The sequence below is a fragment of the Ambystoma mexicanum genome, chromosome 9 (genome assembly GCF_040938575.1).
Source record: "Ambystoma mexicanum isolate Mex_15411 chromosome 9, UKY_AmexF1_1, whole genome shotgun sequence".
In the NCBI taxonomy this organism is placed as follows: domain Eukaryota; kingdom Metazoa; phylum Chordata; class Amphibia; order Caudata; family Ambystomatidae; genus Ambystoma; species Ambystoma mexicanum.
Window position 1 is genome coordinate 387440347 of NC_090931.1, and position 23902 is coordinate 387464248.

General features: G+C 44.5%; 1 protein-coding gene across 4 annotated transcripts in view; it reads left to right on the forward strand.

The window, feature by feature from the left end:
• Positions 1 to 23902, forward strand: part of ASL (argininosuccinate lyase) — a 280073-nt gene that overhangs the window by 102997 nt on the left and 153174 nt on the right. For all 4 annotated transcript variants that reach the window (XM_069614866.1, XM_069614867.1, XM_069614869.1 and 1 more), the window contains 3 exons: positions 9643 to 9726; positions 15979 to 16035; positions 21461 to 21558. In XM_069614866.1, the coding sequence (XP_069470967.1) occupies positions 9643 to 9726; positions 15979 to 16035; positions 21461 to 21558 (239 nt within the window). The remainder of the gene's footprint in view (positions 1 to 9642; positions 9727 to 15978; positions 16036 to 21460; positions 21559 to 23902) is intronic.

The window sequence follows — 23902 nt, forward strand, 5'->3', positions numbered from 1 at the left end:
TGTGTCATTACAGTGCCATGGTCAGACCACGATATTGTTAAGATCGTGGTGGGGAGAGATCCCAGACAGAGTCCCCCGGGAGGGTGGGGCTGCAATGATTTTTTAACTAAAGGATAGGGATGTTACCTTGTCTTTAATGATGGAAATCACTGACTATTTTACCTTTTAATCACAATGGGGAGGTGGGAGTGCAGACTCATTGGGAGGTCTTTAATGCCACATTATGTGGGGTTCTCATTAGAATAGGATCCCAGAAAAAGAAAGAAAAGGGGGGGGGGACAGGAAGAGGAGCTAAGGGAGAAGATTCAGGGACTGTAGCACAGGTGTCCGGGGAGCATATCTCACAATGTATAAGGCCCCTAAACAACTTTATGAAGCTAAGCTTAAGGCTAACCTGGTTCCGGACACAGAAAAGCAGCTACTGTATTTAAAACTATTCTGGGAGAAGGGGAAAGGAAGGTGTATGATCCAGTGGGAATGTGGAAGGAATTTGCTATGTTCTACGAAGAGCTCTATTTGTCAGAATGTGTAGACAACGAAGGGCAAATAGCCACATTCCTGGATCCACTGTCCCTGCCAGGCATACCTCAGGGTGAGTCTGAATGTTTCGGGGAACCTATTTCTGAGCAGGAGATTGTACAGATAATCAAGGGGATGAAGTCTGGCACTGCGCCAGCGAGTGATGGGTTCTCTGTGCTATCCTATAAAAAAATTCAGATCCACGATAGACGCATACCTGGCTAGAGTATTCAATGCAGTGCTATCGGGGGGGGGGGGGGCTTTCCGAGCTCAATGCTGGAGGCCACGGTTGTCACAATACACTACACAAGGAGGACAGGGACCCAGTGAGGTGTTCCTCCTACTGCCCGATCTCGCTGTTACACCACGACGTGAAGATCCTATTTAAAATCCTGGGAACTAGATTGGAAAGTCTGCTTCCCTCCCTCGTCCATGGTGATCAAGTTGGCTTCATACAAGAGAGACAGGGTTCTGATAACATTCGGAAGTCTATTAACCGAATGTATCAGGCCCAGACTCAGTGGAGTTATGCGTGCCTGATCTCCATAGACTCAGAAAAAGGCATTTGACAGGGTGTAATGGCCCTTTATGAAGTCGGTCTTGGGGAGGTCTGGCCTCGGATATGGTTTTCTGAAATGGGTAGACTCCTTGTATATGCAGCCCACAGCACGAGTCTCGGTCAATAACGTGCTATCTGATGCCTTCCACCTGACATGCGGCACGAGACAGGGGTGCCCTCTCTCACCACTGCTATATGCTCTCGCAATGGAGCCGCTAGCTGTCGCAATTAGAGCCAATCGGGGGTATCCAGAGTGGAGAGGTGGAGTTCAAACTGTCCCTGTTTGCAGATGATGTCCAGGGATCTCTCACCAAAGTGGACTCCTTGCTTCCCAAACTCCTAGAATAAATAGAGAGTTATGGATGCCTCTCTGGCCTTAAAATTAATGCAGACAAATCTAGCATTATGCCCGTGGGTCTGAGGTACCCCCGCCTCAACTCCCATCTCTCGCTACTTGGGGATGTGGGTTGAACGGACAGACAAGGTACCTAGGGGTAGTCCTCCCGAGGGACCTTTTCAGGGACTGCCAAAGCTAACTTTGACCCAATAATGGTAAAGATCAAAGTTGATCTCAAGAGGTGGGAGTCCCTGACCCTCTCTTGGTATGGACGCATGATATCAGTGAAAAAGAACACCCCCCACTTGCTCACCCTCCTCTTGCTCTATCTGTTCACTGACCTCCCATCGAGGCTCCCGGCAGCCTTCCTTGGTGAGCTAAAGGGAGCACTGTCTGGATTTGTATGGCAGAATAAGACACTGCGAGTGAAATGGGCCACCCTCACGCTCCCTCGTGACCAGGGAGGTTTGGGTTTCCCTGACCCATACCTGTATTACAAAGCTGTGCAGTTAAGAGTATTGTTGGAACATTGTAGGGAGGGCCTGAGAACGTACTAGATTTATTTGGAAGACCTGGAAATGCATCAGTGGAAGGTGAGGGATTACCTGTGGGACCCCTTCAGGGATATCCCAGGGGTTGCATGGGAGCACCCAATGCTGGGTCTCTTCTGGGAGCTTTGGAGAAATAGTGGAGTGAATAAGAACTTCTCGTCCTGGCCTTCACCCATGTTGGTGTGGGGTCCCCCCTTTCAACCTGTTGAGGCAGTAGATGAGGTGTGCCCAGCAGTGGTCGGATGGAAGTCTTTAGAGAGTGGGCCAGCTGTTTGAGGAGGGCCTAAAGCGGGACAGTATCACAATCTTTGAGTAATTAAGGGGTGTTCGCAGACTCTAAGTGGTGCAGCCGGGTATCCAGGGACCTCACCCCGTTTGAACAATAGTTGGACGGGTCTACCTCCCGAAAGGGCTTTTTCAAGCATATATAAAATATTGGTCTCTACCCCAGATGTAGGGGATATACCTTTAAAAGGTATTGGGTGGAACTCGCAGGGGAGGAGATCTCTGAGGAGGATTGGGCCAGAATTGTTTGGGTAACTTTCCATGGCAGTTATTCACCTCCACCATAGAACACAATCACAAGATGCTACAGGGGTGGCATAGGGACCTGTTGAAGATCTCGAGAGTTTCCGGGGGCCTCCCCATACCCCAGGGGATGTGGCCGGGTGGGTTCCCTCTCGCGCATGTGGTGGCAGTGTCCCAGGAAATGTATCTTTTGGCAGGAACTCCTTAGCTGGATTAAGGACAATGTGGGGGTTCAGCTGAACATTGACCCACTACAAATCCTGTTGGGGGGGGGGGGGCTGGCCAGAGATCGGGAGGAATATAGGTTGCCCAGGGTATGCAAGGCCATGCTAAGGGCTGGGAGACTGGCGATAGCGCAAAACAGGCGGGGTGTGGGGAGCACCCACGAAACTGGAATGGGCACGGAAGCTGTTTAATATGGTAATGGAGAAGCTAACTGCCATTAACGACTACATGGGATCCTACCTGGAGGAATGGGGTCCTCTGCTTACTAAGATGGAGGGCAATAGAGCCTAACCAATGAGAATGGAGTATGCAGACGGTTTTCATTAAATCCGGCCAGAATGGGGGAGCCAATCTAATCTGAGCCAAATTAGACTAACTTGTATTGACTCAAGTATCATTGTCCCTAAGACTTTCTATTATGTGATTGATTGACATTTCCTGAACACGCTGACAAGGATAAGATGGGGAGGAGGGAAGCGAGAGGTGGGGGGGGGGTCGGGGATCCAGCCACGAGGGGTTAGAAGGAATGTGTTGTTGTGGTGTTGATGCTGTTTTTTTTTTAAATGGCAATAAAAACTAAAGTAAAAAAAAAATAGAAAAGGTCCGCCCCAGCCAACAGTGTGGACCTCATCACCGACGCCACAATCCAGGAAAGCAGGTGAGAGACCGGCCCATTCAGAGTCCCCGCTCCTTAATAGCCATCAGGAGGAGGGGAACAGGCAGCTCGGCAGTGGCCAGACAGAGCCGGCAAGTATGCAAGTCCACTCTTATGGGGGCCGTTGCTCAAGGCCATGCACACCTGCCCCAGACCCGCAGGCCAGGCATGGACTCTAAATTCAAGCCCCAGGGCTGCTCAGCGAATTAATTGCTCCTCCAAGATGAGGGGCACCGTCATCCGACGGAGATGCATAGTTTCAGGCCAGTATCCTTCATTGCCCATTACGGACGCCGCTGGCCATGCCCTCAGTTGCCAATGATTATGAACATTCATTGTACATCTTGATGAGCTCAACTGCTTGGCTAAGATTATACTTAACTGTATTTTGTATTAGCAATATGTTTGCCTCATTATTATATTCCCTCTCGCCTGCTCACAGTAAATCCACTTAAACTAGATTTTACCCTACTACAAGGCCCCAGGAGAGGCTGCTTTGACACTGCAAATCAAATCCAGCCCTCATGGTGGAATACACAACGACCTGCCAGTCTCCTCTGCCACCCCATTACCTTCCATTAAATATATTTGTTATTAGCAGTACTTGCTTCAATCTTTTGTTTTCCTTGATCATTTGTCTGCAGACTGTAGTCGGAGCAGACTGATGGTTTGGGATTTCAAATCCTGTGGTTTTGTGGTTTTGAGTCTTGAAAGATCTTCTGTGGATTACAGGAAAGTAAACTTATATACACCACTCTGAACAAGTTGAATCTCCACCTAAATCATGCGCTAATCATCACTATTAGTCCAAACAACACAATAAAGTTGTATTTGAATGTCTATTTATTCAAAACCAAGGTCATTTCCATCCAACCACTTGTTGGATTATCCTACAACTACCAGTTGGCGCATGTGCCAATTGTTTCACCAATCCTTTGGATTCCTCTAGGCTAAGTATGGTATCCCTGTTTAATGTTCTATTCATGAAACATGCTAGCAATACATTTCAGATTTGTATCCCATTGCATCTGACCTTATTGGTTATTTGAATATCACTGGATATACAATTGTCTGTACTTTACACATGCCTTTACATAGTTGAGAACTGATTCATATTAGTAATGGATAAATGCACATTCGCATTGCAATCAATAATTTCTAGTCCATTTACATAAGATTGTGTAGTTCAGTCTGTGGATGAAAGTGGAAGAAGTAAGGATGAGAAAGATGAGTAGGTAGAACAGGACATTGGTCATTATATGCATTGTACAGTGACATAACTCATGGTGCCCCTCTTGCTTTTCCAGTTGTGAGAAAGGCATGGTGCCCGGAGATAGACACAGACACAAGAATACAAGTTTCCAAAACCTTTGTTTAAAACAATGGGGTTGAAGAAATACCTAACTTGCCCTATTTCTAAGTGAGAGTAGTCTCGATCAAGAAAATAAAGGAAAAGGAATAGTCCAAGAGTCAGTCTGTCCAAATCAAAGAACTGTCTGTGTCAAACCTATGCTTGCCCCCACTCTCTAACTTAACAAGGTGTAGATGTTTGAAACAGATTATAAGTGTCTCAAAAGAATATCAGGATGTCCAAGGAGCTTATTCTTAACTCTCTTCCTCAAGCTTAACTCACGTGGGATTGTGAAAGGTCCAGTTTATCCCAAACAGTTCACAAAAAGGCAGCTAAATAGTTCTTTCATCCAGTGCACAGTATCCACCTCTCTCAGGCTTCCCTCGCCTTGTTGTTCACAAAAAGTCAGTTAAATGTAATACAATTCTGTTTCACCAGTGTTTTCTTCTTCAGGCTTCCCTTGCCTGTTTCACTACTTTCTTACTTAACGGTTATCTAGTTGAATCTCTCCTGCTCTCCCTACTGGCACCTAGATCCTCTTTACTTGTATCATTCACTTATTCATTTCATAGCACAACACAACATATGTTCACATCTGGGGATCCCTTCCCCTGATTTCACCATGCAGGTAATGTCGAAGACTTTTGAAACTGCACAGCCTTACTCCTTCCTATGCCTGATCACTCCGACACTGTTGTATTCTGGTTATTGTCATTCCTTTTCATCAACGTGCCTCTAGCACCATGACAAGTACCACTTGCTTGTCAGTTCCATCATTCATTTAATTCTGTTTCATTTGATTTCCCCACCCTCCTCCACCTCTACGAGATCCTTATTTACCTAATATACTTTTCAGCAGCCTTTCCCATTGGCTTTCATTTCCATGAACTTTGTAACTGAATCTTCTCAGAACCGGGCTCTCATCACTTTGAACTCACTGGCTAATCTTTCTTTAACGCAGCCTTCATAATTCTCCTATCCAAGGGTAGGGTCTCACCCACCTGCCCCTCAGACCTTCGTCGCTGTCCCATGGAAACAAGCAGTCTCTCGGCACATAGTTCGGAGCATTTAACAAGCTTCGCAGCTTATTTTTATGAACCTTTTTGGCTTCTTGGAGACACGGCTCCCTCGCCATGCTTTCTCCTGCTGCAACCTGCAGCCGTGTAGCGTCTCAGCACCCCGTTCTCATAAGCCTGGTTCTTGCTAAACTCTGCTCAGCTGTCTACCAACTGGTTAGCTGTCCTTGGACTCTCCTTCGTTTTCCAGGCTTCTCGTCCTCACGCTCCGGCACGTTCCACTCCCATGAGTTTGGGCTCCACCGTTTGTACTTGGATTGGGTCCCAATTGGATTCATGTGTTTGTCAGTGTAATTAAATGCCAGACCCTGCCTGGCCTTATTAGAGGGACAGTCATTGAAATGGTAGTCGTTTCTATGATAGGTTTCCCTTACGTTATGACCTAAAATGTCTGATTTCCAAAAACACAGGAGAAACAACAACCTGTTTTTTGGATAAAACAAAAACAACTGTGGTTGAGGGCAGATCTATTTTTCAAGAGAAAGGAGAGCTGCAATTGAAGACAACAGCAGTAACAAGGCTGTGGAGGAAGACAGCGAACGATATGGTGAAGTTCTGACTGTCCCTTCCTCCCATCCAGGTTTCAACCTATCATGCGCTGATGTGCCGCCTACAGACAGGGGACAGGATAAGAAGATAAACTATTTACTTCTATTCATTGTAAAACATTCAGCCTTGTTCCAATCATGCCCAACAACCACTCTCTTCCACTATGTGTATGTATTGGAAGAGACAAATAGCCAGACAATAGATTGGTGCATGAATGGTTTGAAGTACAAACATCCACTGGGTTATACATGACTTTAATGACCAAGGGATTGTGTGTAAGCCACGTGCACCGAAGTTTTTTCTTTTTTTAAAAAGACACAAAATACAAACACTCCAAGTTTGTGTCACAAACCAACATAAAGACAATACACACTCCACTTGGCGTTGGTCAAGATATTGTTATTAAAGCAACAAGTGGGGGGAAGTAAAAAATTGCTCACATACAGAAAGGTTGGTGTCTATATAGTGTAGCAATTACTGTCGTAACAGGTTGTTGGTTCTCCTCTGTTTTTGGAAATCAGACATTTTAGGATGTAACCAAATCACACTGCAATTGTGTTTTGCCCAAATTTCTCATGTTACAAAATATATAGAGTAAGGGCATCTCCCTGCCAACTCGCACTTTGCCCCCCCCCCATTTTTGTGAATTCCTTTACATTATTCCTATGGGTAATGTGCACTGCTCGCAGTTGCTTCTTATTCCTCTCAGTGCACGTTGGAAATGGGGAGGAGGTACGGGAAAGGACTCACAGTAGCCCATGCAGGCAGAAGGAATGTTGGGCAGGGGTGTGTTTTTAAAAAGGGGATACAATGTCTCACCCTCAGTTAATCCCTTACCAATGCCAAGGGACCCTCCACCCAGGTAATCCTCCCTCGCCTTTCCGCCACCACGGTCGGGATCCAAAAGCGATGGCCTTCCCCTGGCCACCTGTTTGTAAGATTCCCCAGTAGTGGGAAGGGGAAAAAGAATTACAGTCAACACATCACCTGAATTCTAAGTGCTTTCCTGTTATCGTGGCATATGTTACTCTTAGATGATATGAAGGACTACATATCCGTCGCCCCGAATCCATGTTCACAAAAGCTCAGACTCTCAAAACCAAACTGAGTCCCAGCTTTATGAGAGAAACTCGCTCTCTGGCACAGACTAGCATCTCAACAGGATTTAAACTAAAAGGATTTTACAAATGTATGACATGCAGCATGTGCAAACATGCACTCTATGTAAAAACATTTGAGACTAGAGACAAACAAAATATGTTCATCGAGGATCTGATCAATTGTCGAACCAAATTTGTAATCTGTATTATAATCTGTGTATGTAACAAGCTGTACGTTGGGTGCACCATCAGTGAACTACATCTGAGTATACAAGAACATCTGAATATGAACATCAAAGATACCAGTGAAAGGAGCTGTCCCTTACAAGAACATTGGGCTACAGAGCACCAAATCGATAACAAAGATGGGATAACATTTGTGGGAATCAAGCACATCCGACAAGATGCCCGTCTCGGTATTGGTGAATTAATACTGAGACAAGGAAGAAAAAATAATCTGTAAATTGCAAAGTACTGTCACAGGTCTGAACAAAGAAGATGATATGCAGGTCTTTTTTTCATGAACCAGATAACGATATTTGTATACCACACAGGACAGTGATGTGAATATGTATTATGAGTAGGCGAACCTCATGTGGATTGGGACAACATACTCACCTGCCGCCGTCTTGAACACACGCACATTTACTGGGTAAGTGGGTAGGTCTTCACCCTCGGCACACCCTACGATGCACATCATTTATGTAGTTTAGCCCCTGATTCCTCCACATTTATTCTTTCAGGTGAATGTGCCCCTCATTGAAACAAATTCGAGCGGCATGATGAATTATAACTAGGACATCAGCAAATGCAATATGGACTCCCCACATGGAATACAAATGTAACAGGTATTAATACCCAGGGTACATGCCGACTAGCACACTGTGCAGATAACCTGTGAATCCTTAAACAGCCCGCACTGTAGCCTTTACTAGCCAGCATCCTTTCTTACAGATAAATCTTGGTAAGTACATACAAGATGGTATCAGCTTAATGAAAAATGTATGTCCTTTGAACCCAGCCATTTCCTGAGTGCTGGTTGCACCTTTAAAGGTAATACCTTGGAGCTCCTTAAATATTCAGAGCCCAATTTGTTCCATTAATTGTTACAGATTAACTAATCCTTCTTACACTTATTATTTCCCAGGACAAGGGCCCCTAGTAATCATCGACTCAGGATTGATAGAGGTAAAAGACAGTCTCCTCATTTTTCACCTTCCGGATCCCACTCATGTAAACATTAAGTAGACAATCCCCCAGGCACACCTATTAGCCCTGCCATTTATGAGCAGAGATGGGCGGATACAAATTCCCCTTCCAAACCATAGAAAATAGAACCCCCTTTCGCCCCCCCCCCACACCACCACCTCAGATGTTGGGCACTCTTGTCATCCCTTTAAATGCATGTTTTCTACTTGCCCACTTGGGGTGCCCACGATAATAGGGAAGCACTTGGAGTCCAGGTGATGTGTTGACTGGAAAAGCATGAGGGGAACCATGAGTTATGTCAATGTCCAATGCATATAATGACCAATGTCCTGTTCTACCTACTTCTATATCTCAACCTTACTTCTTCCACTCTCGCCCACAGATTGAACTAAACAATCTTATGTAAATTGACTAGAAATTATTGAATGCAATGAGAATGTCCCTGAATCTGGTACTAATATGAATCAGATCTCAACTATGTGAACACATGTGTAAAGTACAGACAATTGTGTATACAGTGAGATACAAATAACCAAGAAGGTTCAGATGCGATGGGATGCAAATCTGAAATGTATTGTTTGCATGTTTAATGAATAGTAAATTAAACAGGGAAACAATACTTAGCCTAGAGGGCACGTGCACCAAATGTTAGTTGTAGGCTAATCCAACGAGTGTTTGGAATGGAAATGACGTTGGTTTTGAATAAACTGACATTCACATACAACTTTGTGTTTTTTGGTCTATTAATGATACTGAGTGCACGATTTTGGGAGAGATTCAACTTGTTTATTGTTGTCTCCTAATTGACTGGTAAGGTGTTGCAGTCTTCTCCCCACCCGATTGCAGACAGTACATACCGACATTTACAAACAAACCCTAATGGAAGTAGGGCTGGCGATGTGACACTCATCAATACCCCAACTTTTCCTTTGTTTATACAAAACTGTTCACTAAATAGAACACCTGAATCTCTTTTTTTCTAGGTCTCTGAGGAATGGTCTAAAGGGACATTTGTGGTGACCAAAGGCGATGAGGACATACATACAGCAAATGAACGTCGGCTAAAGGTAGGTTGAGTGGTGCCTTTCTTGTAGGCCAATGCAACACAGATGAATTGAATGTTTTGAACCAATCATAACCACTGGTTTCTCTGGGCAACCCTCAAAACCAGCAAAGGAGGGAAAAACCATATGATAATCAAGGCTGGTCTTAACCCAAATGGGTCAGCGTTCATCAACTGCTAGGTCACAACCCTTCTGTATGAGACCACCAACAACCACAGGCATCCAGCCTCATTGGGAGTGCTTTGTGAGTTGTAGTTTGGGACTGAAGGCAGTTCAACCTTGAGGCCCATGTCTGGGAATACCCCTCACAATTAGTGATTTATGCAATTCTGTGGGGTCACAACTTCAGGTCTCCTGGATAAAGGGGATCACAAAGCAGCAAGAGATCTACTGACCCATATTGAATGCCTATGCCCATCGGAGCCTTTTATTTGCCCATATACACATATACAGATCGCTGCTAAAACATGAACAACAGATGCCCTTAAAAATGCATAACCCAGAGGTAAAGGTAAATGAACCAATAAAAGGTGTGTGTACTTTGTCACAGATGGCCTTAAGAACACACCAACTCTCGAAGACAGTGCAAGGCGATTTATTAAAATAATTGAGAAGGAGCTCATTAGGACTGTTCCTCTCGCTCTCGTCTCCCTGGGTGGTTCCCTTCCTAGCCCAGGCTTCGCTAAACCCCAGGATACTCACTAGAGATTGGTAACCGCTTCTGTCTAACAAGCTGGTCCTGATGCACAAACGCCCTTTTCTCTCTCCCTCTGGGAACAATCTCTGTGAATCCTAAACTAGGTCCCACAATAATAGTAGACAATGTGGTCTCACTGGGTCGTTTCCTTGTACGATCTTGAACTCATCGCCCTAATGTTACTCTTCCTTCTACTCGCCTCTTTCTTACTACCAATCTCCTTCATCACTCCCTCTCGCTCTTCCCCTCTGTTCCTCTGATGTTCTTTTTCTTCTACTCTCCTCCGCTCTCTACTATGACTATCCCATCTCCTCACAACTACTCTCCCCTCTGTACTACTACTCCCAATCCCTAGTCTACTACTCTCCACTTCCCACACTACTCTCCCCTCTCCATACTAATACTACTCTACACTCCACCCGCACCATCTCCTACAGACACCCTCTTTGTACTCTTCAGGTCACTTTCCCATTCACTTATTCATCTCCTACTGTTTCTAATAGTCTCATGCACTCACCGTGCACACACTTCTTCCCACCAACAAATGAATCACCTGGCACACACTTTCAGAAATCAACCGCCTAGCTCCTCTGCACTGTCCTTCCTCCCCATTGTCTTTTGGTCCTCATTCTCCTCCCTGGACAACACCCGAACAACCCGCTCCTTTCTGTTTCCTGCAACAATTTGTATCCTCCCGGTTGTCCCTCCAATGGTTCATTCCCTCAGCTAGCACCGAGGGCTAACTGCTGCCTTACTTCTTCCCAGGGACCAAGTTACAAGCATGAAAACATCTATAACAGGCTTTAAGCCCTGTCCCCCTTTTCATATGTCTGCCGGCATTTAAAAATGGAAACTCCCTCAATGTATAGTCATTGCAAAGTTTCAAATCCGGATTAAATTGAGTGTCCAGATTGCCAGTTTGATACACAGAGGAACTCCTATTTTTCCAAAGTGTAATTTGGCATCAGGGAGATATTACATGTTGACACTCGCATTGCCGGCTCACCACCTCCAAATGTCAATCATTTGCACAGTGGAGGGCAAAGGTGTAGGGCTTATACGTATGTACGCCACCTTTTACCCTGCACTAAATTGAGTAAACGCTGCCTGGCATGTGATGTAATTGTGAGCGCTGCTTTCAATGCAGCGTTCACAATTACAAATGAACACTGCCCGACATGCAAGCAGGGGTTCTTTGCAGAGTTGTTTCATGTTCCTGTTCGTCACAGGCAGCAAAGTTTCAGGAGTGTTTGAGGTGCTACGTAGAAAAAAGACAAATACCACGATATGTCCTGGGTGGATGCGCAGACCATGTTTAGAGCAGAGGCGTTGATAGGGGGTGTCTGGCATGTGATGTAATTGTGAGCGCTGCTTTCAATGCAGCGTTCACAATTACAAATGAACACTGCCCGACATGCAAGCAGGGGTTCTTTGCAGAGTTGTTTCATGTTCCTGTTCGTCACAGGCAGCAGAGTTTCAGTAGTGTTTGAGGTGCTACGTAGAAAAAAGACAAATACCACGATATGTCCTGGGTGGATGCGCAGACCATGTTTAGAGCAGAGGCGTTGATAGGGGGTGTCTGGCATGTGATGTAATTGTGAGCGCTGCTTTCAATGCAGCGTTCACAATTACAAATGAACACTGCCCGACATGCAAGCAGGGGTTCTTTGCAGAGTTGTTTCATGTTCCTGTTCGTCACAGGCAGCAAAGTTTCAGTAGTGTTTGAGGTGCTACGTAGAAAAAAGACAAATACCACGATATGTCCTGGGTGGATGCGCAGACCATGTTTAGAGCAGAGGCGTTGATAGGGGGTGTCTGGCATGTGATGTAATTGTGAGCGCTGCTTTCAATGCAGCGTTCACAATTACAAATGAACACTGCCCGACATGCAAGCAGGGGTTCTTTGCAGAGTTGTTTCATGTTCCTGTTCGTCACAGGCAGCAGAGTTTCAGTAGTGTTTGAGGTGCTACGTAGAAAAAAGACAAATACCACGATATGTCCTGGGTGGATGCGCAGACCATGTTTAGAGCAGAGGCGTTGATAGGGGGTGTCTGGCATGTGATGTAATTGTGAGCGCTGCTTTCAATGCAGCGTTCACAATTACAAATGAACACTGCCCGACATGCAAGCAGGGGTTCTTTGCAGAGTTGTTTCATGTTCCTGTTCGTCACAGGCAGCAAAGTTTCAGTAGTGTTTGAGGTGCTACGTAGAAAAAAGACAAATACCACGATATGTCCTGGGTGGATGCGCAGACCATGTTTAGAGCAGAGGCGTTGATAGGGGGTGTCTGAGGGGGCTATAGCCCCGGGTCCTTTGGTTGCAGCCCCGGATAAAAGCTCAGGAGCTACAACTAAAAGGCTAGCTAGCCCCGAGCCCCAACAGTCCTGCCATTGGCCTAGCCCCAGATCTTTTCAGGACCACCTAGCAACACCTCTGGTTTAGAGTAGTGCTATGATGAGATCCTGAGAGAGAATGTGAGCGAGAGTAAAAAGGTTATGAACATATAGCATGGCAGTAAATGTAAGTGCAGCATCAGTAAGGTGAAAGTTTGTGATGGGAAAATTAGCAAAGCAAGGGAAGGGCTATCCACATTTTCAAGGCCCATTAAAGTTAAGGAGGATTTGTGGTGAGCAGTAAGTAGGCAAACGAGTATGGAACAAATCAAAAATAGTTCTGTTAAATGAACATTGTTTAAAGTGTGTTTACTGTTGGGCTTGTTTTATCACTTACAAACAAGGGAGGTATGTTGCAGCGGAGCTTCTTTTGGCTTGGGCTGCATTAGGCAAACACAAAGATGGACATGTTAGTAGATGAGGAATCTTAAGTGTGGAATGCTTGCAGGCATTCCAGTCATTCAAAGGGTTGACACTTGAGAGGGTACCTGGAGCGGGCTTCGTGGATTGCCTCTGGGGTTTGTCTGGCGTTAATATCAACTCCAAATAAATATAACTTCTAATTCTTTACGAGTGTTGCCCCCCCAGCAAGAGGGGGCGTGCTTCCCACACGCCAACAGCAGAGAGGCAGATGCAGAGAACAAGAAGAGAATACTTTGCTCCCTTTTATCTTCCGGGGAATGCACAGAAAGGCCCCGCTGATGTTGGCCACCCATGAGTCCATCAAATAGGATCATTCTGACTTCTATCTACTATGTATTTTGTTTTGGAAATTATGTTGTCTTTGGCTGCATTGTGAAATCAGTTTAAGAGCAATACCATCATAGAAGGATAATGGTTACGGTCAGTGAGAGACTTGGGCGGGAGGGAGCAGATCATATCTTGGGACCCCAAGAGCTAAGGCAAGGTGTTTTTGTGTTAGGGGGGCAGGGACAAATAAATGAAGCTTTTCTTAATGTTACATCACACATATATAAAGGAATTTGATACATTGGGCCAGCTCCTCAAAAATGAGCGCAAATGAAAGGAGCGCAGTGAAAGCGCTTGCACTCATTGCTGAAATGCCTGTGCCATTTTATTGTTAAAGGTGACCTACGTATTTCAGGAAGGGCTGGACAATAGCAGAAATATGCGCTATCCAGACACCTTTCATACATTCATGTCGGCAGGGTCCCAGCAACCACGTGTTTGCTAGAAGAGCGTTTCACACAGACGGGCCAAATAAGCATTTCCATCCCTTTTTTAAATGCACTGAAACTCCCCCTTATTTGCGCAAAAGGGGGGAAAAAAGGGAAACTCGGATGCCCTTTGTGAATTGGTCTGCTTTTTTTTCTCGTTGCAAAGGCATCTCCTCAGAAATGTTTCGAGAATCTGACTCGTAGTGTTGTACTTCATTTGGTCACACCACTGAATCAAATCAATTTTTTCGTAGTTTCTGTGCGGCAAGTTGTGGTCCTTAAGTTAAGTTTCTGCACTATTTAAATTCATCTCAACGCTACCTTGGCCTCTTTCATGTCCCTCTGTTTCTTGGACTGAGGATTTAGTTGTTCTTACTAATCACATGTTCTGTTATGATTCTCTCTGCTCTAGATCCGGCTGTTATGTTTGTCTGATGTTCTCTCTGTTTCGGCTTCTTTCTAGCTTTCTTTCTCTTTCAATATGCATCTTTCTGTCCCTGACATCCTTTCTTCACTCTTTCCCGCTCTCTCACTTAACAGTCTCTAGAGGGTAGCTCAGGGGCAATGTGCTTTCAAGACGATGCGGAGCAACACGGGTTCGTTCCCAGGGTCCGTGCTTAGAAACCTCTGTGTATTAAGCATGTTATAAATAACCATTTTTTTTCTCTCTCTGTAAGACAAAAGCTCTTTACACCTTTTTGCTAACAGGAACATGTAGTACTGGTTTAAGTAACTTGCTATGCTTTCAGGATTTTATTAAACTCTTGATTACATTCCAGAGCACATATTCATATATTACTTCCTTGACGTTTATCTTTAAAATTCTCTGTGATGTGATTAGAGATTCCCTCTCAGTATGTGAACGTCATTCTTTGTTATGCTTTCTACAGTTGATAGTTCAATATAATGTTGCTTAACTTGGCCATGTATGTTTGTCAGAAGAGGCCAACATAAAGTTTACTTTCGAGATGCATTTGGCTTATTTTTCTTTAACAATTTAAAGATATTTTTTCATTCACGTGTTCTATGTACGTTTGTCATGCATGACTCAAAGTAACCTCTGAAAGGGAAGAATGGCATTTCCCAAAATGAAGGCACACTTCAACAGTAACAGATTACAGTGTGGGTATACACCACATGCAGTTATACATCTGCACATCCAAAATCCCTTTTAACATTAAGACTAATATGTTAATCTAAAAAGTAATTTGGATGTTGCTATTTCCTTTTTACAGACCTGAGGTATGTATTTAGTGTGCACTGTGTGGCCAGTACTTTTACTCTTCAAAGCAATCAAGACATTCAATAACTAGGCCTGTAATATTGTTCTTACTGAAGAGTTGCCCCCTAAGACATATTGTTCAATAAATTAAACTGACACAAAATTGTGTATATCTATAAGGAGAAACAAAACATGGATTTTAGTGTTGGTTTTTGTTCTATGGCATGGGTCTGGAAAGTCAACAGTAGCATCAGGGTACATGTATAACCGTATGGACCATTGGTCTTAAAAGGGCAAGTGAAAGCAGTCCCTCATGAAAGGTTTGGACCTCTCTAATATCTGAAATGTTTATTTGCCACATTAAAAAATCATTGGGAATAACTCAAGACAAGTGTGTTTTTCCTGAGTTGGGAAGAACTAAAGTCAGTTAGTAAAGAGTCCTCTAAAATCAGATCCTGAAAATATAGCAACTCATCAATACCTGCTTTCAAATCTTGCTAGTTCCCTTACTTCCTTTACTTGTTGCACCCTGCCCCCTCCCCCTTTCTAACCCTCTTCCTCACTCTTTTGGCTGATCCTGCATTTTCCTTTTTCCAGAATTTGCATCAAAGCAAAAGACCCACCGTAGGAGTATGCCACACGCAACACACCTGCCTGTCACAAAGCAACGCTCGCTTGCCAATAAGGAAGCACTGTGGAGCGGGAGGGGGGGTTGATGCTCCCAAAATTGCTATGGCTGATTGAAAGTGATTCTCTGACCCTTAGGAGCTGATTGGCGAGGCAGCGGGGAAGCTCCACACTGGAAGAAGTCGAAATGATCAAGTACGTTTAATTTCTATTTATTCTTTAAGACTGTTTTGTTCTTTCATCACATGTATTTCACCTAGAAGGGGAATAGAAAAACAGAGCACATATACGTATGTACCTTGTTTCCCATATGTTAGGAAAGATTTCATAATTGTATGTAATTTTCCCTCCATGTGTCAACCCCCAAACGTTTTGCTGCTGTTTAGACACCATTGACTGACTTTGCCAGAGAAGCACAGCCTTCAGCTGCACTCCTCTGGGCTTTCGCTCACTTTTTATGGGGAAACTGACATGCCCTTAAGACAGTCAGTACTGGGAGACTGTTTCCCTTAGTTCTTTCCTCATGTTGCACCTTTTGTGCAACATGTAACAAGTGTTATGTATCTTACCATACAGCTCACTTCGGTCTATAGTCATTTTCAAAGGCCCTAGATACTCTTTCTGGACTTTTTATGAACTGTGCAGATGCGTCATGGACAAGACTGGTGGCAGCTATTTTTTCGCATTAATTTTTAACCCTTTCCTGCCATGTTAACCGCGTTTGGCACAAATAGGTGGCCTGGCTCCAGAATGGCCATGCCACAAGGTTCTTTGTCCTGTCCTTTTGCCATCTTGCCCCTTCCCCAGGTCGAGTCGACCTGGGTCAGTCCTTATTTGGTCATGCACTTTCCTGCAAATCCCAATGCTTTCGCGGGCTTCTGCATGCCTTGTGTGTGTGCCTCCAGGATGTGGGCTGAAACGTCTGGTTCCAATACACATCCTGGGTGCCAGAGAGTCTGGAGTGCCATGAATGCCTGGGACCACCATTGTCCTTGATTGGTCCACGTATGGAGCGTGGGTTTGTGAGCAGATCTCCCATTGGGTCCTCTCCGTTTTGGCGCGAAGGGAACTTTGGATAAGAGGAGGCTGAAAACACCACTACCATGTCGACCTCCTGGGTTCTCACTGAACAAAGGATAGGATCCAAGTATCCTGCAACTACGAAGCTGAGTCGAGGAACCACTGGTGGCCCGCTGGAAGGTTTGGCACCCTGAGCCCGCAGGCGTCCCGTGTGACCCCTCTGCATCTGGTCGTCCTAGAAGGTCTGCGAAGACGCTTCGACCCATTTGAATAGTGGCACCAACTATTCTCTGCACCTTTATCAAACCCTGCTAGTGAGGTTTCTCTGAAGTGTCCCTGGGCCAACCAGTGGACAGACCAGCTTACCCAGTTGCCTTGCTCTGTCACGGCCGCCGTTTCGAGGAGGCCCTCGAAACTTGGTATACTGCTAGCTCCGTGTCCCCGGCACCCTCACACCGAATTTCGTATACTTTGCCTTCCCAGGTCTGAAGTGAGACGAGTGCACCTGGACCAGAGTAAACGCGGTTACCGTGTTCCCCTGCCGGGGCAACGTCCTTTGCAAGTTTGTGACCCTCTTGCCCCTGAAGCCTGCTGCATTGAAACTGGGCCGATTCATCCACCTGAAGCGGGGAAATCGCCACTGTCCCATTTGGGAATCATCGCTGTATCTCAGGAACTAAAATGTGCAGAGACGTCCTTTTTGCCGCATTCGGACCTGCAACCGAAGTGGATTGACTTGCCGAAGTTTGGGTCCGCTTGCATCGGGAACAGTGAGTACTCAATAGCCCAACCGCTGGCCCCAGCGCAAGGGCCCATTTTTACACAAGAGAGGCCCCTGGGGGCCCCTCCCCTTTCCACTGCTATTGTGAAATTGCGACTCCATCCGGAACGCTCAAACTGCCTCTGCCTTCAAGTGGAGGTCCTTCTTGAATAGTGGGAACTTGTTCTGCATCGCCTCATCCACCTTCCCGAACTGCTAGAGACCCCTGAAGAGACCCTGTTCTGCCCATTGGAACAACCGCGTTCGTTTGCATTGCATGTACTATTGAGCACAAGGCTCCTCTTCTTAGGGCTTGGACTGCCTCTTAGTTAGGTGTATTTTCGATGTCGGACTAAGCTTAAAGATTATCTGCACTGCCTTTTTCCTTCCCATCTAGGTTGTTGACATATCTCGTGCATTTAACCCTTTGGACCTCAATGGTCTTGTATATACATTGTATTGAGAGTGTTGGTTTACCTAGGGTTACTGTGATTCTTTTTCTATGCTGTATGTTACAAAGGCCTTGTAATAAATGTGTCTATTTTTGATAAAACGCCGGTCTGGAGTAATTTTTAAGTGTCCTTGCTTTGTGTGCTCATTGAGGTTCTTCAGTCACCCTCACCCCTCCTGAGACTTATTGTTGACCACCTGCCATAGGTGGCTTGTCCAGATGTTACGCTCTTCCAAGAAACTAGGCTGGCCTTCTGAACCTCTGGCCACCAGGTCAGAGTTCAGAAATCCATCTTAACACCATCCTCTTTGGCATCTGGCATCATGCTACTGAAAGCAGGGATTTAGTCTTTTTGGGACACATTTTAAAGTCCCTGGGGTGTAAAGGGAGGTGCTAAAGTCAGGCGAATACAGTTATGCCTATCTTAACGCCTCCTTTCACGCTCCAGAGGATTTTCATTGTTTTTGAAGGAGGAGGGTGGGGGTATAACAAGAGTTGATTTCATGTGTAGTGCACTAACCAAGGCCTTTCCCTTTATAGGGTTAAACAAGGAAATGTAGTTTTGCAGAGTGCATCTATTCTGGGCGTGTGCTCTTGGCAATTAAAAGTAATGAACATGCTCCTATTGACATTATCTCCTCTCACTTGCATAGAGCAAACACACGGCACCTATTTCCTATTGGCTCCATTCCACTATCTCTCTTCATTCCTTCACTGTATGTGCTCCACTGCGTACACTACCTCCATATGTCTTGCGTCTCCTGGTTCAGTCCTTGTTTCACACCGGTTCCTGTAATGAAACGTGGGCCTTCCACAAACACAAGTAGCCCACCTACATTGCACTGCAATCTCCAACACACATGCTTCTTTACATAGTTTGTATCATGGCAAACACCACTACCCGTGAACTCTTATTTGGGCAAATGGAAGTCCCTGACATCTTTTTCCAAACAGCAAGATCCGTCTTTGGGGGCTAGAGGAAGGAAAAGAGTAAGTATGCCCTCTGTCTGGAAGTCCAAAGTTATCGCTGATACGTCTAGGAGTAGGAGACGGCAGGGCATTTTTCACTTTTGGGAGGCACTGAACATACATCTGAAGGGCAATCACAAAATTGAACAAAAGCGGTTGTCATAAAAGGTAACGGTGCTGAGACTTGCATAGCTCCAGGTGGATCCCTATGACATGGAAAGTGCTCCACTGCTTCCCGAAAGCTAGGTCTGTGCTCAATAAATACCCTAATAACTATAGCAATCACTGAGTTAGAAATATGGTAAGGTTAAGGGCAAGGAATGAGGCCCAGAAACCTAAACAGGGTGACCAGGTCGATTACTTGTGTTTTTACGACCCGCATTACTCCTTTACAACATAAATGCATTTTGTCAGCTGCACCCTTTAATCACTTCAACTGAGCCATTTGGCCCAAAGAACAAGATTGCAAAAAGGAAAACCCAGAAACATGTGCCCCAGTGATATTCGTGAGGGATCTAGCAAATCCTTAATAATAGTCAAAGAGGTCTGAATGCTTGAGTCTACCAAAAGCAGACCCCCTTTTTCCTACTTACACAGATAGTGCATGCTGCGCCATCTGACATTTGGGAACAATAAAAGAATAAAAAATATCCTAACATACAGAATAATTCAGCGAAAATAGCAAGCCTATGGAGTTCCTCGAATGGACACAGTTCAAATTGCAAGCTACTTGCCAGCTATGACAAGTCACTTGCTACCTCAATTCCGCATATGCACACAGCACACCCTTTCTTACTCGCCAAGAGTCTATTATCACTAGCCAGAGGCTAGTGGTGAGTGCACATTTTGTGCCCCGAAGGTGTTATTATTGGGCAATTGGTGGAAAGATACTGCAGCATTGCAGGTTGGAGGTCAGTTTCCCACTAACCCCTGGTAGACCCAGAATAGTTCCTTCGAGGAGTTTTAAATACCGAACAGATGATCTTTGAAACAGTACTTCCTTGCCTTCAATGAGGCCTGTTCGAGGCCCATTAGTTGGGAAAGCAAGCTTTTCTCTGTGGGGTGTTTGTTTTTTCCAAAGGAGTTTTGAAGGCTCAATCTCAGCTATTCAGGCTCAGAAGGGCCTCAGTCAACCATTTATTGTACAGAAAATTATTTTTGTGTCCCCTTACGGCAGCCACAGTTTCTCGGCTTTTACTCGCTCCAAGGACTATTTTGGCAGAGTCAGAATTGGATAGTGGCAGATAAACAGTGGCAGAGACCTTGGTGTTGAGGAACATAAGGACGACGTGCTGGTTTTGTTGTGGCTTGTTTTGTCCATCAGTTGGATGAAGGCTAGTTTTTCCGAGTCTTCTATCACCCTTTGAGCAAAACAATTAAGGAAGTTATTGGCACAGATAATTGTCTCTACTTATGCAAGCTTGTTGAAAGTTAATATGGCAGCACTGGACTAGCTCTAATGGATCTCTTGGCAAGGAATGGACCCTTTTCAGGGCAGGGTATGCAACTTCATACACAATTGAGGATTAAGGTTGTTGTATTTGACTGTGATGTACTTGAAGGAGTCAAAGCTTGGGCTAACCAAAATCTTGTAAAAAAAAAAATAGCATTGAAGACGACATTGCTCCCACCCCGTGCAACGTCTGCTTTTACATGGAATGTTAAAAATTGCCAGAAGATGGGGGCAGGGGTGACTGATCTGGAAGTACTTGTGGTAGTTCATCCCAAATTCGGCAATTACAGCTAGAAAGACCACAGGTTTAAAATAAAAGTACAGAGGTTAACATTACTGGAAAAGTTTGAAATGGTTACCACTAGACATATAAAAGTAGGCATATTTCTTAAAGACATAGGAGGGATCAGTGGTGATGGGTTGTGTCCCATTTCAAAGTGACATTAACATCATGCAGGTTTGTTTAAAGCAATTGGTCAAGGTTTGGCTGCTAGGATCTTGTGAAGCTCCAGCACAGAGCCAAATGTAAAGAAATGCTTACCTGGAGGTGAAGAGACTATTTCCTTTCACTCACCCACTGAGTTTCAAAAGTATGATTTATGGGCAAAATCTATTTCTGGATGCATATAAATATGTCCATAGTGCATTAAAAACGTTAAGCTAATAGAAAGGGAGAAGGTAAGTAAAATAAATAATGCTTGCTTTGGATTTGCAAACTAAAACCAAGTGAACATTATAAAACATTAACAATACTAAAATATCATTAAACATTGGGCTTAACTTTTCAGTCTTTCTGACAAGTGATATACATTGTGGATTGTTCTATAGGATGCTACAATTTGTAGTATTATGTGCAGTATTAAGTTGAATATGATCAATGGAAAAACAACTTGCAATAAATAAATGCTGTTTTGGGGGAAAAAGTACAGACTGTGAAAGAATACTTCTGATAAAGGCTCTCTTTTAGGTGGTAACAGATATGCGCCTATGGCTTCGTGGTTCCTGTTCTGTTCTTGCAAGTTACCTGATGCAATTGATCCGAGCTATGGTCGATAGAGCAGCAATGTAAGTTTCCTGTTTTCAAACCATAACTTGAGCTGTTCTTTGGCCAGTTAAGTCAGTGTTTAGGCAGTGCGAGGAGCAGTCAAAGGACCGCTTTAGTGCCGGAAGTCCACATCAGTTTCCTCAAAGTACTACGATAATTGTGACAATGACCCTTGGGACCTGGAGATGCAGAGTTGTCACCGTTCTTTTGAACGACACCCAATTCGTTTCAGTTCTTTAAAGAACATCTCATGGATCGATATAATCTGCAGAACATTTCTAATCAAGAATGCAGCCACCTTTTGCTCTCTAACCTGCACCCCCCACCTGCAAGCCTCTGTATATCCTCTCCCCTATCCATCTAACTGTACCCTTAATATCTTCTTCAAATTGCATCCACATTGTAGCTTCTCACTGTATCCACTTGTAGACCAGTTCTCTTTTGTCGCCCAACTTGGTTTGTGTTATGCAAAATCCAATACAAAAATGGTGGACTGAACTTTGCCTGGCTTCCCCCACACTTAACGTAGAGTCCTCTTCTGCAACAATTCATACTTCTGTGAAGAAATTCCAAATGCTTCTCTGCTTTGTTTTTCAAGCCTCTCAGAAAGGCATGACTGTGCAGACATTTTCCATAGGGGACCTCATCCTAGGGAGGCAGACTGACATTCCATCCGCACACAGCCTGCCAAAACCAAGCCTTACCAGTAAGACAACAAGGACAGCCAGCACAATAGTGGTGTCGAGAGTGGATGAGCGGGAGAGCTCTGACAGTGCTGTAGTCCCTCAGTCATCAGGACATCCTATAGAAGGGAAGTTACATATGGTAGAAGGCTCTATTGTGCCTCTGAAGCAGTGCCAAGAGAGGGAGATGGGTGAGGCTATTTTATAACTTCCTGCTGAAGACTGATTTCCCTTTGGGGGAGTGACTGAGGCAGTCCGAGGTTACCATTAAAATCAAACAGTAAGGAGAAACCCACCTATTCAAAAGGGGGAAGGTTGTTATGGTGGCTTAAACCCTGCTCGGTAGTAGTCCTCTGGGCAACAGAGCAGGAGGGCCTCAGCTGAGCCCGAGGAATACTGAATTTGGAGAGCCCTTGCACTGGAGAGGTTCTAGGCCATGGAGCCTGGGAGGTCCTGGGATCTATAGCCTGATAGGTTCTGTGATACTGGAGCCCGAAAAAAAAAATTGCTGAGGCCTGCAGCCCAAGAGGTTCTGAGACCTAGACCATGCAAGGTGCTGAGACCTGGAGCTCGCCATGTGATGAGACCTTGAAGTTCAGTGACCAGTATTAAGATTTAGAGCCTGAGACGTGTTAAGACCTTCAACCACCTGAGAGGTGAGCCTTCACTCCTCTGTCACCATCAGTACAACTGCCATTACTCAAGGTTGCCGCAAAAACAGAAAAGGGATTCTTCCAAGAGCTCCATTTCCAGTTTTCCTGCTGTCCATCTTGGTTGTAGTTTTTTGTATGTGCAAAAAGGCATCTTTTCCTTAGGGGAAAAAAGCATTCGTACCACAGTTACTTTGCCTGTGTACTCATGACAATAATGCCAGGAGTAGAGATCTGTAACAAGGGTGAATGGCTTCTAGCCTGCTTTAAAGATCCTTACTATGCTCGAGCCTATTAAAGGAGTATTGCCTTAACATTTCTTTTAAAGAAATATTGAAGTAATTGCCAGGAAAACTTCAGAGGCCATATGCATACTTGGAAAAATCTTAACTAGCCCCAAAAATGAACCCCCCAGTTGGCCTCTGGGGCGGCTCTCTTGGAACATTGACTATTGTAACAAAGTATCCATAGACACACCTGATCACTGCAAGCCACTTTTTATAACGATGGGAACAAATGGCTGATGTTCCATTTCGAGTGGATTTGATTATAGGCAGCAATTTTCAACTCCGAAATGCAACGAATCAATTTTAAAATTTACATTTTTAGAAGCATTCTTTAATGATATTTTGACCTTCTTTTGTGCCACCTTATTTTCATTCCATCTGCCCTTCTTCCCTTTCCTTCTCTTCTTTTTCTATTACATTTATTCTTTCTTCCTCAAAACTGATTTTTTTCTTCCTTTTTTCATTTCCAATTTTCTTTTTTCATCTTTCATTTTATTCCATGTATCCTTTGCCCATTACCTCTTGGTTTTTGCTTTTCTTCTTTCCTTCTCATTCCATCTTTCATTGTCTTTCTTCCTTCCTCTTTTTTTCTTTCTTTTGTTCCACTTTGCTGTCTTGTTTTCATGCAATCCTTTACTTTATTCCATCTTTATCTTTGCTTTTCATTCGATCCTTCATTCCATCTTGTCTTTCCGTCTTGCAGTCAATGTTCATTTCTTTCCTGCCTTCATTCTTCGTGTATTG